General features: G+C 37.6%; 1 protein-coding gene across 8 annotated transcripts in view; it reads left to right on the forward strand.

Moving 5' to 3' along the window:
• ZNF33B (zinc finger protein 33B) overlaps nt 1-16,873 on the forward strand; it is a 57,745-nt gene that overhangs the window by 17,098 nt on the left and 23,774 nt on the right. For all 8 annotated transcript variants that reach the window (XR_827082.1, XM_010860127.1, XM_010860128.1 and 5 more), the window contains exon 4: nt 394-489. Coding sequence is in view for 7 of the 8 variants with exons in the window: in XM_010860127.1 (XP_010858429.1) it covers nt 394-489 (96 nt within the window). In the remaining variant the exon portion in view is untranslated. The remainder of the gene's footprint in view (nt 1-393; nt 490-16,873) is intronic.

A 16,873-nucleotide genomic window follows, 5' to 3' on the forward strand; every position in this document is an offset into this window, starting at 1 on the left:
GAAAAGTAAATGTCTGCTGTTAAAGCCACCCAGTCTATGGTATTTTGTTACAACAGCCCAAACAGACTAAAGCATAAAGTAATAATACATGCATATGAGTATTAAATCAGATCCTCTTTGTAGGGCTTTCCTTGGCCACAAAGTTGTAACAAAAAAATTCTTTTAATTAAGAAGCTTATGGACATCATGTGAAGTTTAATGATATTTAAGATTGGAATTAAAGACTCATTGTTTATAGGTCACTTTGGGGCACCAGGAAGATATTTGTGTTTGCTTCTCCAGTGAAATGTTCAATGGCACCTTCATTGAGCAGCTCTAGAAGCTTCCTCCTCTTTCAGAGGCCCTGAAATCTAGGCCACCTGGCCCACGTTATAAATTATTTCACTTTAACAGGGTTTTGTATTACCAAACCAGAGGTGATCTTCAGGCTGGAGCAAGGAGAAGAACCATGGATATTGGAGGAAGAATTCCTAAGCCAAAGCTTCTCAGGTGAGTTAATGTGTATTGAACAGGTGAACACCAGGGAATTTATTATCTTCCTCTGATTAGTCCAGAGGTTGACAACTTTCAATTTTTTTTTTTAAAGAGTATCACTTTAGAGGTCCTAATACTTAGAAGTAACTTAGAAGTCTCCAGATACCACTCTTAGTAAAAATGTTCTCCTTTTGATTCACTTTTTGAATATTTATCATTCTTATATTTGCCAGTAATCCAGTTTTTGCCCACCCCATTTTATTGTTGTTTTCCTTGGTTACTCTATGATTCTCAAAGCAGTTTCAGTTGCTCATCTTACAACCTCCATTGCTCTGTATTCATGCTGTTATTAGCTATTCTTTCATACACTCATTTTTTTGACTCAAATAATTTTTGAGTACCTGCTGTACTTTTAAGAGCTGAGAGTATAGTAATGGAAAAATAATGCATATTAATGCGTTATAGAAATAGTATTTTTAATGCTCACAGGTACCTGAAAAGATAACATTACTAATCATCAGGGAAATGCAAATCAAAAGCACAGTGAGATATCACGTCACACCAGTTGGAATGGCTGGCATCAAGAAGATAAGAGATAATAATGTGTTGGCGAGGATGGGGAGAAAAGGGAACCCTTGTACACCATTGGTTAAGATGTAAATTGGTTCAACCACTATGGAAAACATATGGAGGTTCCGCTAAAAAGTTAGAACTAGAACACATTATCCCCCAGCACATTGAATATGTCACCCCATCTCCTGGACTCTGTTGTTTCAGATGAGAAGTCAAGTGTTAATCTTATTGGAGTTCCTTGTATGTTAATAATTGTGTTTCTCTTGTTGCTTTTAAAGTTTTTTCTTTGTTTCTTAAATAGTTTTGCTATGATGCATCTCTGTGTTTATCCCACTTGGAGTTCATCTTGTTGAATTTGCAGATTAATGTTTTTCTTTACATTTGCCAAATGTTTGCCATCATTTCATTGAATACTTTTTTTGCTCCTTGGTCTTTTTTCTTTCCTTCTGGTACTTCCATTATGAATGTTAATGCACTTAGTGGTATCCTTCATTTATTTGAGGCTTTATTCTTTATTTTTTCTCTCTCTGTTCCTTAGATTGCCTTTTGTTGGTTGAGCTATCTTCACTTTCACTAATTCTTCTTCCTGTAAGCATCAATCTACTATTGAATCCTTCCAGTGAATTTCTATTGCAGTTATTATAATTTTCAAATCTAGAATTTTGATTTGTCTCTTTATTCTTACTCTCTATGTGATGATCTGCCTTCATACTAATATTTATTTCCTCAAGCTTGGTAGTTTTTGAATGTATTTATAATAGCTGCTGTAAGGTCTGCTAAGTCCCATATCTGGATCCTCTCACAAACAGTTTCTATTGTTGGCTGTTCGCCCAGTATAGGTGGAATTTTCCTGTTTCTTTGTATGTCTTATAATTTCAAAACAAATACTTCAGGTAATATTTTGTACCTACCGTAATGAAATTGAATCAGTATTTTTTTTTAAATCATAAAAAGCAAGAGTCCAGGACCAGATGACTTCACAGGTGAATACTACAAAATGTTTAGAGAAGAGTTAACACTTACCCTTCTCAAACTGTTGCAAAACATTATAGAGATATGTTTATTTCATTTGGTGCAGAATGCTTTTGACAAAATTCTACATCCATTTACAATAAAACTCTTAGCAGAGTGTGTATAGAGGGTCATATATGATAAAGCAACAGCTAACATCATTATTCAGTGGTAAGAAACTAAAAGCATTTCCTCTAAGGTTAGGAACAGGACAGGAATGCTCACTCTCTCACCACTTTTATTCAACATAGTATTAGAAGTGCTAGTCATAGCAGTCAGACAAAAGAAAAAGAAATACAAAAAAAAAACCACACACACACACAAAAAAGAAAAAGAAATACAAAGAATATAAACTGCAAAGGAAGAAGCGAAACTATCATTGTTTGCAGATGACATAATACTATACATAGAAACTTCTAAAGGTGCTGCCAAAAAGCTATTAGAGCTCGTCAATGAATTTGGTAAAATTGCAGGATACAAAATTAACATACAGAAATCTGTTGCATGTCTATACACTAACAACAGGCTATCAAAAAGAGAAATTATGGAAGCGATCTTGATTTTGGTCACCGGTCACTGCTGCCACCACCACCTCCCACCCTGTTCTCTTTCTGGTCGGGTCAGGCCCAACTGGCACCATGTGTGCCCGGCAGAGACTGAGGGAGAGATAAAGAGGAGGGAAGGAGGAGGAGAGGATTCAGGGAGTAGGAGCTGGGGAGCCCTCCTGCGCCACAGGTGTTTATAGCTGTAAATATTCATCTGAGCACTGCCTTCACTGTATCCTAAAATTTCCAGATACTTGTTGAAGATAGGAAAGCTTATCAAAGAGACCATAGGACTATTGTACTGTATTTGCTGTTTATCCTGAAGCTCAGGTGAGGCAGAACTCAGCTGATCTCTATTTTTTGATTTTTTACTTCCTATTGGCCAAGCAAGACTTTTACTTGGAGAATTCTGTTGTACAGAGCCTGACATCATCTGGGAGCCATAACAAAATGGGAGCATACATTTTCAACTGTCCATTATTTGTGGATCAATAAAGATCAAGCCCTGAGCCTATGGAGTGGGAGCTGACTCCCAAGACCCTTGATTACCAGGGAACTAACCCTAGGGAGTATCAAATAGTAAGAACTCACAGGAAGGAAACCACTTTAATATCAGACCCAGCATCACCCAACCACCAGTAGCACCCTGTGCAAGACACCTCATGTAAACAACAAACAAAACAAAAATACAAACCCAGTCATCAGCAGACAGGATTACCACCTCACTCAGCCTTGCCCATCAGAGGAAAAACAAACAAAAACTCAGCACAAATCTCACCCTAGCTTACACAAACCACTGGACCAACCTTAGGAGGGCAGAAACCAAAAGGAAGAAAGAATTCAACCTTGAAGCCTGGGAAAAGAAGACCTCAAACACAATAAGTTAAAAAAAAAAATAATGAAAAGGCAGAGAAATACTACACAAATGAAGTCCAAATAAAGGAAGATAAAACAGGCAAACTACCTGAAAAAGAATTCAGAATAATGATAGTAAAAATGATAGAAAACCTTGAAAACAAAATGGAGAAATTAAAAGAATCAATTAACAAAGACCTAGAAGAATTAAAGAATAAACATGCAGAGACAAACAACACAATTACTGAAATTAAAAGTATCCTAGAAGGAATCAATAGCAGAATACCTGAAGCAGAAGAATGAATCAGTGAGCTGGAAGATAAAATGGTAGAAATAACTTATGAAGAGCAGAATAAAGTAAAAAAGAATGAAAAGAGCTGAGGACAGTCTCAGAGACCTCTGCTGCTGCTGCTAAGTTGCTTCAGTCATGTCCAACTCTGTGCAACCAACCCCATAGACGGCAGCCCACCAGGCTCCCCCGTCCCTGGGATTCTCCAGGCAAGAACACTGGAGTGGGTTGCCATTTCCTTCTCCAGTGCAGGATAGTGAAAGTGAAGTTGCTCAGTCATGTCCGACCCTTAGCGACCCCATGGACTGCAGCCTACCAGGCTCCTCTGTCCATGGGATTTTCCAGGCAAGAGTATTGGAGTGGGGTGCCATTGCTGGGACCTATCAAATGCACCAATATTTGAATTATAGGGGTCAAGGGTATGAGAAATTTTTTGAAGATTATAGTTGAAAATTTCCCCAACATGGAAAAGGAAATAGTCAACTCCAAGAGGCACAAAGAGTCCCATACAGGATAAACGCAGGGAGAAACACGCCAAGACATATACTAATCAAACTAACAAAGACTAAACATGAAGAATATTAAAAGCAGCAAGGGAGAAGCAACAAGTAACATAAAAGGGCAACCCCATACACTTAACAGCTGATCTTTCAGCAGAAACTCTTCAGGCCAGAAGAGAATGGCAGGATATATTTAAAGTACTGAAAGGGAAAAATCTACAACCAAGATTACTATACCCAGCAAAGGCTTCATTCACAATTGATGCAGAAATAAAAAGCTTTTCAGAAAAGCAAAAGAGAATTCAGTACCACCAAACCAGCTTTACAGCAAATGTTAAACAGACTTATATAGTCAAGAAATACAACAGGAGAAAAAAGATCTACAAAATCAACCCCAAACAATTAGAAAGTGGCAATAGGAACATATATATCAATAATTACTTTAAATGTAAATGGATTAAATGCTCCCACCAAAAGACGTAGACTGGCTGAATGTATACAAAAAGAAGACCCATATGTATGCTGTCTAGAGGAAACCTACTTCGGACCTCAAGACACATATACACTGAAGGTGAGAGGCTGGAAAAATATATTCCATGCAAATGGGAAGCAAAAGAAAGGTGGAGTAGCAGTTCTCATATCAGACAAAATAGACCTTAAAGAAGTTTACAAGAGATAAGAACACTACATAATGATCAAGGGATCAGTCCAAGAAGAAGACATAACAATTGTAAATATCTATGCACCCAACATAGGAACACCTCAATACGTAAGAAAAACACTAACATAAAAGGAGAAACTGACAGTAACAAAATAATAGTAGGAGACTTTAACACCCCACTCAAACCAAAACATAATATTAGTAACACAAGTCTTAAATGATACATTAGATGAGATGGACCTCATTGATCTCTTCAGGACATTCCATCCAAATGCAGAAGAATACACCTTCTTAAGTGCACATGGAACATTCTCCAGAATAGACCACATCTTGGGTCACGAATCAAACCTCAGTAAATTTAAGAAAATTGAAATTATATCAAGAGTCTTCATTGAACACAACACTATGAGACTAGATATCAATCGCAAGAAAAAACTGTAAGAAACACAAACACGTGGAGATTAAACAACATGTTTCTAAAACAAATTTACTGAAGAAATCAAAAGGGAAATCAAAAGATTTCTAGAAACAAATGACAATGAAAACACAACAACTCAAAACCTACGGGATGCAGCAAAAGCAGTTCTAAGAGGGACGTTTATAGCAATACAATCCTACCTCAAGAAACAAGAAAAACATAAAATAGACAACCTAACATTACACCTCAAGCAACTGGAAAAAGAAGAAGAAGAAAACCCCAAAATTAGTAGAAGGGATGAAATCATAAAGATTCAAGCAGAAATAAATGAAAAAAGCAGCAGTAATGATGAATAAAACTAAAAGCTGGTTCTTTGATAAGATAAACAAAATTGACAAACCCTTAGCCAGGCTCATTAAGAAAAAAGAGAAGAATCAAATCAACAAAATTAGAAATGAAAAAGGAAAGGTTACAACAGACAATGCAGAAATACAAAGGATTATAAAAGATTATTATGAACAATTATATGGCAAATAAAATGGATAGCCTGGAAGAAATGGACAGATTCTTAAAGTTCAGTCTTCCAAGCCTGAACCAGGAAGAAATAGAAATTATGAACAACCCAATTACAAGCACTGAAATTGAAGCTGTCATCAAACATCTCCCAAAAAACAAAAGCCCAGGAACAGATGGTTTCACAGGAGAATTCTATAAAACATTTAGAGAAGAGCTAATGCCTGTCCTTCTAAAACTCTCAAACAGTTGCAGAGGAACACCTCCAAACTCATTCTACGAGGCCACCATCACCCTGATTCCAAAACCAGACAAACACAACACAAAAAAGAAAACTACAGGCCAATATCACTGATGAACATAGATGTAAAAATCCTCAACAAAATTTTAGCAAACAAAATTCAGCAACACATCAAAAAGCTCATATTCCATGATCAAGTTGACTTTATTCCAGGGATGCAAGGATTCTTCAGTGTACAAAAATCAATCAGTGTGATATACCATATGAACAAATTGAAAGATAAAATCCATATGATCATCTCAATAGATGCACAAAAAACCTTTGACAAAATTCAGCACCTATTTATGATTAAAACTCTTCAAAAAATGGGCGTTGAAGGAACCTACCTCAACATAGTAAAGGCCATATATGTGATAGTGAAAGTGAAACTGAAAGTCACTCAGTTGTGTCTGACTCTTTGCGACTCCATGGACTATACAGTCCATGGAATTCTCCAGGCCAGAATACTGGAGTGGGTAGCCTTTCCCTTCTCCAGGGGCTCTAGATCCCAACCCAGGGATCGAACCCAGGTCTCCCTCATTGCAGGTGGATTCTTTACCAGCTGAGCCACAGGTGAAGCCCATATATATAATAAAGTGAAAGTGAAGTCGCTCAGTCATGTCCAACTCTTTGCGACCCCATGGACTGTAGCCTACCAGGCTCCTCTCTCCATGGGATTCTCCAGGCAAGAGTACTGGAGTGGGTTGCCATTTCCTTCTCCAGGGGATCTTCCTGACCCAGGGATTGAATCCAGGTCTCCCACATTCCAGGCAGAGGCTTTAACCTCTGAGCCACCAGGGAAGCCATATATAAGCCTACAGCAAACATTATTCTCAATGGTGAAAATGAGCCACCAGGGAAGCCATATATAAGCCTACAGCAAACATTATTCTCAATGGTGAAAATGAGCCACCAGGGAAGCCATATATAAGCCTACAGCAAACATTATTCTCAATGGTGAAAATGAGCCACCAGGGAAGCCATATATAAGCCTACAGCAAACATTATTCTCAATGGTGAAAATGAGCCACCAGGGAAGCCATATATAAGCCTACAGCAAACATTATTCTCAATGGTGAAAATGAGCCACCAGGGAAGCCATATATAAGCCTACAGCAAACATTATTCTCAATGGTGAAAATGAGCCACCAGGGAAGCCATATATAAGCCTACAGCAAACATTATTCTCAATGGTGAAAATGAGCCACCAGGGAAGCCATATATAAGCCTACAGCTAACATTATTCTCAATGGTGAAAATGAGCCACCAGGGAAGCCATATATAAGCCTATAGCAAACATTATTCTCAATGGTGAAAATGAGCCACCAGGGAAGCCACTACAGCAAACATTATTCTCAATGGTGAAAAACTGAAAATATTCCCCCTAAGATCAGAAACAAGACAAGGGTGTCCACTTTCACCACTATCATTCAACATAGTTCTGGAACTCCTAGCTAAAGCAATCAGAGAAGAAAAAGAAATAAAAGGAATCCAGATCAGAAAAGAAGAAGTAAAGCTCTCACTCTTTGCAGATGGCATTATACTGTACATAGAAAACCCTAAACATAGTATCAGAAAATTACTAGAGCTAATCAGTGAATTTAACAAAGTTGCAGGATACAAAATCAGTACACAGAAATCACTTGCATTTCTATATACTAACAGTGAAAAATCAGAAAGAGCAATTAAGGGATCAATCCCATTCACCATTGCATCAAAAAGAATTAAATATCTAGGAATAAACTTACCTAAGGAGATGAAAGAACTGTACACAGAAAATTATAAGACACTAATGAAAGAAATCAAAGATGACATAAACAGATGGAGTGATATTCCATGTTCCTGGTTAGGAAGAATCAATATTGTGAAAATGACTATACTACCAAATGCAATCTATAGATTTAATGCAATCCCTATCAAATTACCAATGGCATATTTCACAGAACTAGAACAAAAAAATTCACAATTCATATGGAAACACAAAAGACCTCGAATAGCAAAGCAGTCTTGAGAAAGAAGGATGGAGCTGGAAGAAGTCATCAAGACAGTATGGTACTGGTACAAAAAGAGAAATATGAACCAATAGAACAAGATAGAAAGCCCAGAAATAAACCCATGCACCTATGGGTACCTTATTTTTGACAAAGGAGGCAAGAATATACATTGGCGCAAAGACTGCCTCTTCAATAAATGGTGCTGGGAATACTGGACAGCTACATCTAAAATAATGAAATTAGAACACTTCCTAACACCATACTCAAAGATAAAATGGATTAAAGACCTAAATATAAGACCAGAAACTATAAAACTCTTAGAGGAAATCATAGGCAGACCACTTGATGACATAAAACAAGATCCTTTATGACCTACCTCCTAGAGTAATGGAAATAAAAACAAAAATAGATAAGTGGGACCTGATTAAACTTAAAAACTTTTGCACAACAAAGGAAACTATAAGCAAGTTGAGAAGATAGCCCTCAACAATGGGAGAAAATAATAGCAAATGAAACAACTGACAAAGAATTAATTTCCAAAATATACCAGCAGCTCATACAACTAACTCAGTACCAGAAAAACAAATAACCCAATAAAAAAAAGTGGGAAAAAGAGCTAAACAGACATTTCTCCAAAGAAGAGATATAGATGGCTAACAAACACATGAAAAAATGCTCAACATCACGCATTATTCAGTTCAGTTCAGTCACTCAGTCCTGTCCAACTTTTTGCGACCCCATGAATTGCAGCACACCAGGCCTCCCTGTTCATCACCAACTCCCGGAGTTCACTCAGACTCACGTCCATCGAGTCAGTGATGCCATCCAGCCATCTCATCCTCTTTCGTTCCCTTCTCCTCCTGCCCCCAATCCCTCCCAACATCAGAGGCTTTTCCAATGAGTCAACTCTTCGCATGAGGTGGCCAAAGTACTGGAGTTTCAGCTTTAGCATCATTCCTTCCAAAGAACATCCAGGACTGATCTCCTTTATAATGGACTTGTTGGATCTCTTTGCAGTCCAAGGGACTCTCAAGAGTCTTCTCCAACACCACAGTTCGAAAGCATCAATTCTTCGGCACTCAGCTTTCTTCACAGTCCAACTCTCACATCCATAAATAACCACTGGAAAAACCATAGCCTTGACTAGACAGACCTTTTTGGCAAAGCAATGTCTCTGCTTTTGAATATGCTGTCTAGGTTGGTCATAACTTTCCTTCTAAGAAGTAAGCGTCTTTTAATTTCATGGCGGCAATTACCATCTGCAGTGATTTTGATGCCCCCAAAAATAGTCTGACACTGTTTCCACTGTTTCCCCATCTATTTCCCATGAAGTAATGGGACCAGATGCCATGATCTTCGTTTTCTGAATGTTGAGCTTTAAGCCAACTTTTTCACTCTCCTCTTTCACTTTCATCAAGAGGCTTTTTAGTTCCTCTTCACTTTCTGCCATGGGGTAGTGTCATCTGCATATCTGAGGTTATTGATATTTCTCCTGGCAATCTTGGTTCTAGCTTGTGCTTCTTCCAGCACAGCGTTTCTCATGACGTACTCTCCATATAAGTTAAAGAAGCAGGGTGACAATATGCAGCTTTCATGTACTCCTTTTCCTATTTGGAACCAGTCTGTTGTTCCATGTCCATTTCTAACTGTTGCTTCCTGACCTGTATATAGCATTATTAGAGAAATGCACATCAAAACTACAGTCACTTCACACCATTCAGAATGGCCCTCATCAAAAAGTCTACAAAGAATAAATGTTGGAGAGGGTGTGAAGAAAAGGGAACCCTCTTGCACTGTTGGTGAGAATGTAAATTGATACAGCCACTGTGGAAGACATTATGGAGATTGCTTAAAAAACTAGGAATAAAACCACCATATGACCCACAATCCCAATCCTAGGCATACACCCTGAGGAAAGCAAAATTGAAAGAGACACTTGTATCCCATTGTTCACTGCAGCATTATTTACAATAGCTAGAACATGGAAGCAGCCTAGATGTCCACTGACAGATGAATGGATAAAGAAGAAAGAAGTAATGGTATATATACACAATGGAATGTTATTCAGCCATAAAAAGGAACATATTTGAGTCAGTTCCAATGAGGTGGATGAACCTAGAACCTATTATACAGAGTGAAGTGAGTCAGAAAGAGAAACATAAATACCATATTCTAACACATATATATGGAATCTAGAAAAATGGTACTGAAGAATTTATTTACAGGGCAACAGTGGAGAAACAGACATAGAGAATAGACTTATGGACATGGGGAGAGGGGAGGAGTGGGTGAGATGTATGGGAAGAGTAACGTGGAAATTTACATTAAAAAAAATTAAAAGCTTGTATGATGATTTCAGTAGATACAGGAAAAACATTTGACAAAATTCAGCTTTCATTCCATATTAAGACTCTCAAGTGAAAATAAGACAAAAGGCCTGTTATTGAAAATCAGCTAATGTTGTGCTTAATATTTTAAAACTGAATAACTTCCTAAACAATATCAGGAACAAGACAGGTAGTCCACTCATACTCAGTAACATAATGTAATCTGGCCAGTATAATCAGGGAAGAAAAAGAAAAGAAGGTAGTAGTGGAAAAAGAAGTAGAACTGTCTATTCACAAAAAGATAATTATGTAGAATCATTAAAAAAAAATGGCTAGAACTTTTAAGTGCATGTAGGTTGCAAGATAAAAGTCAGCGTACAAAAGTCAAGTTTTATTTGCAATAGCATAAACAATATTTTTTTGCTGACCTATCTAGCAAAGATGTGAAAGAGCTCACTGAACATTATAGACCATTGCAGAGGGCAATTTAATACCTAAATAAATGGAGAGAGATAGCTTCATGTCTTGATATATATACTTTTATACATGGTCATTATCCAAGTGCTCAATATCATTAAGATTTTTCTCATTAAAAAGATCTGTAGATTCAGAACAACTCCAATCCAAGTCCCAACAGGCTTTCTTAGAGTAATTGACTAGCTGATTCCTAACTTCATATAGAAGTTCAGAGGAGCTAGAATAACAGCTTTGAAAAATAAAAGCTAACTTGTAGGGTAACAACTACCTGATTTCAAGAGTTACTATAAAGTTATGGTAAACAAGACAGTGTGGTGTTAGCCTCAAGGACACATAGAGACGTTGACCAAAATACAGAACCCAGAAATAAATCTATTAGTATATATTATTGTGTCAGAATGTATCAAACTATATAGTTTGAGTGTATTCAGTTGACTCTTCATGTCTATCTCACTAAAATTCTTTGAGATTGATGTGAAAGTTTCTAAATGGTTGCCTTCTGTGTATTTATCTTATCACCTACTTGTTACATACGTCATATTGACTGGCATTGATATGAAACTCTCAACTTTTGAGTAGCACTGCTTTAGAGACACTTGCAAGTAGTCACCAGATGTATAGAGGAATGTCTATATTGTTCATAATAATAGAAAAACTAGATAGTCAACCAGACTATCCATAAGATAGGGGAACCAGTATGTAAATTACAGTGTATTTTCACAGTGGTCTTTTTGACATATATCTATGTACAACAGTGTGGATGAATTTAGGAAACAGTGAAAAAACAAGTCAAAGAAACATATTGGTAAATTTCAGAATGTACGGAGATTTTTTAAAGAAAAATTTTTGATTAAACCTCTTTCATTAAACACTTTGCCTTTGGAGAATTTTACAGGGATTTATATAGGTGAAAGGAAGGGATTTATATAGGTGAAAAGCACGTAATATTTTCAGAGATGCTGCTCTTCTTGAATGGCCTGTATAACATATATTATCAGGGTATAATTTCCTTGAGTGTGACCATATTTTATTCTTAGAAGACAGAATGCTGACGTTATTTGGAGTAATGGGTCATGATATTTGAATTTAAAATAGTTAATGGTTAAGAAGTCTTTATATAGAGAAAGATAAAGCATGGCTGCAAAACTTCAACAATTCGTGAATCTAGATCAGAATTTTAGAGGTGCTCATTCTACTGCTTAGACAAACTTGCTATTTTCTGTAGCTTATGTGGAAATTTTTCCGTTTATATTTTCTGTCTCTACCAGGGTATATTTTGATAAGTTGTACTTTCCCAAGAAATTATTTATTCTCTTCCAAATGTATTTGTAGCAAGTTGTGCAAAAATAGCCTTTTAAGATAATACACTTTGTTTCAATGATTGCTTCTCCCGTATCATTTCTTATTTTGTGTAGTTGCTATTTCTCCCACTTGTTGATTAGATTAGTCAGTGATTTGCCTTTTTTGTGAATTTTTTCAGAGAACCAGCCTTTTGACTTAATTTGTTCAATTTTTGTCTTTCTTTAACTTCTGAGCTAAGAAAACTGCAAAAATAAAAGAAGACCTATTTCACATATTCAAAGAGACCACTAGAAACCTGGGAAAACATACCTAGAATGGTCTTAAGACATATCTTAATAAAATTTTGTTGTTCAGTCGCTCAGTCGTGTTCCACAATTTGCAACCCCATGGACTGCAGCATGTCAGGCTTCCCTGTCCTTCACCATCTCCTGGAACTTGGTCAAGCTCATGTCCATTGAGACAGTGATGCTGTCTAACCATCTCATCCCTTTGTTGTCCCCTTCTCCTGCTGTCTTCCATCTTTCCTAGCATTAAGGTCTTTTCTAGTGAGTCGGCTCTTCACATCAGGTGGCCAAAGTATCAGAGCTTCAGCTTTAGCATCAGTCGCTCCAATGAATATTCAGAGTTGATTTACTTTAGAATTGACAGGTTTGATCTCCTTGCAGTCCAAGGGACTCTCAAAAGTCTTCTCCAAAACCATAGTTCAGAAGCATCAATTCTTTGGTGCTCAGCCTTCTTTATGGTCCCAACTGTCACATCCATACATGACGACTGGAAAAACCATAGCTTTGACTATACAGACCTTTGTTGGCAAAGTAACATCTCTGCTTTTTAATACACTCTAGGTTTGTCATAGCTTTTCTTCTAAGGATGAAACATCTTTTAATTTCATGGCTGCAGCCACAATCTGCAGTGATTTTTGGATCCCAAGAAAAGAAAGTCTGTCACTGTTTCCATTGTTTCCCCATCTATTTGCCATGAAGTAATTGGACCAGATGCCATGATCTTAGTTTCATGAATGTTGAGGTTTAAGCCAGCTTTTTCACTCTCTTTTACCTTCATCAAGAAGCTCTTTAGTTTTTCTTCACTTTCTGCCATTAAGGTGGTATGTCTGAGCATATCTGAGCTTATTGATACTTCTCCCAGCAGTGTTGTTTCCAGCTTGTGCTTCATCCAGCCTGGCGTTTTGCGTGATGTACTCTGCATATAAGTTAAATAAGCAGGGTGACAACATACAGTCTTGATGTACTCCTTTCCCAATTTGGAACCAGTCCGTTGTTCCACGTCTGGTTCTAACTGTTGCTTCTTGACCTGCATACAGATTTCTCAGGAAGCAGGTGAGATGGTCTGGTATTCCCTAAGAATTTTCCACAGTTGGTTGTGATCCACACAGTCAAAGGCTTTAGCATAGTCAATGAAGCAGAAGTAGATATTTTTCTGGAATTCTCTTGCTTTTTCTATCATCCAGCAGATGTTGGCAATTTGATCTCTGGTTCCTCTGCCTCTTCTAAATCCAGCTTCAACATCTGAAAGTCTTCATTATTTACATGGCTGTTGGTGAGTTTATTCTTATTTCCTGCTTTTTTCTCTCCTGTTTCCTGCAGTTAGTACATTATTTCTGCTTCATTAGAATATATAACATTTATATATTATTCTTCTGTTCTTGTTTTCATCTTTATTTTGGTCTTAGATCTACAGTTAAATGTATTCACTGTTCTATTTTTCTCCCAGTGTTTCCTTAAAGATCTTGGTTGCTCTAAGTTTCTGCGCTTCTAGAAGGTTTCGTGATTACACTGTTAGCTAACTTTGTGACTATCTAAACCTTTTTACATAGCCTTGCTACTTAAAGGAATATAAATAAATGATAAAACCCACTTTCTTTTCTAAAATATGACGCTCCACTGAGCTTTGCTTTGTTTACTGGTGACAAAGTCTATGGCCAAACCTCCATGTTAGTTTTTGTTGAGACATAAGTCTTTTTGTCTAACTACTACTAACTTCCTTTTAGTAGTTTTATTAACGTATGTCTTAGAGAGGACTTTTCCAGCTCAGTCGTTCCACGTTCATCGTGGTCCTTTTGAATATGTGGATTAGGTCTTTTATCTTTGGATGGTTTTCTTAGATTGTGCTGTGTGTATGCTTAGTCACTCAGTTGTGTCCGACTCTTTGCGACCCCATGGACTGCAGCTTGCCAGGTTCCTCTGTCCATGGGGATTCTCCAGGCAAGAATACTGGAGTGGGCTGCCATGCCCTCCTCTAAGTTATCTTCCCAACTGAGGGATCGAACCCAGGTCCTCCCACATTGCAGACAGATTCTTTACCGACTGAGCCACTAGGGAAACCTTTTCTTAGATTATAGTTTTCAATTTTAGATTTATCCCATTATTTTCTATTCTTTCTCTTTAAAGACTATAATCATACATACAATTTTGTTTTAATTTTATTTATTATATTTTTGCTCCTACTACTTTTCTGGGTGGTGAAATTACAAGTTTATTTTTTTCCATTTGCTTTTCTGTATTTTTAAATTTATTTTTACATTAAAGTATAGTTAATTTACAGTGTTATATTAATTGTTACTGTACAGCAAAGTGATTCAGTTATGTGTATAAACATTTTTTAATACTCTTTTCCATTATGGTTTATCACAGAATATTGAATATAGTTCCCTCTGCTGTAGTCGGAGAAGGCGATGGCACCCCACTCCAGTACCCTTGCCTGGAAAATCCCATGGGCGGAGGAGCCTGGTAGGCTGCAGTCCATGGGGTCGCGAAAAGTCGGACATGACTGAGCGACTTCACTGTCACTTTTCACTTTCCTGCATTGGAGAAGGAAATGGCAACCCACTCCAGTGTTCTTGCCTGGAGAATCCCAGGGACGAGGGAGCCTGGTGGGCTGCTGTCTGTGGGGTCGCACAGAGTCGGACATGACTGAAGCGACTTAGCAGCAGCAGCAGCTGCTGTATAGTAGGACCTTGTTGTTACCCATTCTATATATAATAGTTTGCACCTGCTAACCACAAACTCCCACTTCATCCCTGCCCACTCTCCCTCACCCTTGGCAACCAGAAGTCTGTTCTCTACGTCTGTGAGTCTCTTTTGTAATTAAGTTCATTTTCATTATATATTAGATTCCACATATAGGTGATATTGTGTGCTATTTGTCTTTCTGTGTCTGACTTACTTCACTTAGTGTGATAATCTCTAGGTCCATCCATGTTGCTGCAAATTGCACGATTTCATTCTTTTTTATGGTTGAGTAGTATCCCATCATATATATGTACCACATCTTCTCTATCCATTCATCAGTTGATGAACATTAGGTTGTTTCCATGTCTTAGCACTGCTGTGAGCACAGCAGTGCATATATCTTTTTGAATTACAGTTTTGTCTGGATATATGCCCAGCAGTGGGATTGCTGATTTATATGGCAGCTCTATTTTTAGCTTTTTGAGAAACCTTCTTAACTGTTTTCTGTAATGTCTGCACCAGCTTATATTCCCACCAGCAGGCAGACTATCTTTTTAAATCCAGAGTTTACTCATTCCATTTTCCTTCTTTTTTTTTTTTTTTTTTTTTTAGTCTTTGGTTATTGCTCTTGCTGCTTTAATGCCTTTTTTGTTGCCATTTATGAAATTTTCACTCAAGTCTGTTTTCTCTTTGGTCTATTAGTATGCTTGGGCTGTTCTAACAAAACACCATATACTGGGCGGCTTATAGAGCAGAAATGCATTTTCTCACAGTACTGGAGGCTAGTTGTTCAAGATAAAGGTGCCAGCAGCATTCGTTTCTGGTGAGGTCTCTTTCCTCAGCTTGCAGACAGCACCTTTTCACTGTCCTCACATGGCCTTTTCTCTGCAACCCATGAAGAGCAAGTGAACTCTGGTGTCCTTGCCTCTTCTAATAAGGATAACATTTCCATTGGATTTGTGCTCTACCCTTATGAACTCATTTAACCTTAACTACTTCCTAAAAAGTTCTATCTCCAAGTACAGCCACGTTGGGGATTAAGACTTCAACATATGAATTTGGAAGGGGGGAAGTAATTCAGTCTTTATCAGATTCTTTGCAATTTAACTCCTGAAGTGATTTGGTCTTTTTTACCATTTTTACCAGTTCTTGCCTCCTTAGTTGCTCATTACTCCAGGTCCGTTCATTTGGCTTTCCTAGCAGTCTGACCTTTATCAGAACTGAGATATCATTCAATATTTTCCCACTGACAATGGAACTTTTTCTTTCTAGGAGTAATTTTATTTGTGGTTCAGTTCAGTCACTCAGTCACATCTGACTCTTTGCAACCCCATAGACTGCAAAAGGCCAGGCTTCCCTGTCCATCACCAAGCTTGCTTGCTCAAACTCATGTGATTGAATCAGTGATGCCATCCAACCATCTCATCCTCTCTTGTCCCCTCTCATCCAGCCTTCAATCTTTCCCAGCATCAGAGTCTTTTCCAATGAGTCAGTGCTTCGCATCAGGTGGCCAAAGCATTGGAGTTTCAGCTTCAACATCAGTCCTTCTAGTGAATATTCAGTACTGATTTCCGTTAGAAATAATTGGTTTGATCTCCTTGCAGTCCAAGGGATTCTCAAGAGTCTTCTCCAACACCACAGTTCAAAATCATCAAATCTTTGACGCTCAGGTTTCTTTATGATCC

This window comes from Bison bison, unplaced genomic scaffold, assembly GCF_000754665.1.
Source record: "Bison bison bison isolate TAMUID 2011002044 unplaced genomic scaffold, Bison_UMD1.0 scf7180017864462, whole genome shotgun sequence".
NCBI lineage: Eukaryota > Metazoa > Chordata > Mammalia > Artiodactyla > Bovidae > Bison > Bison bison.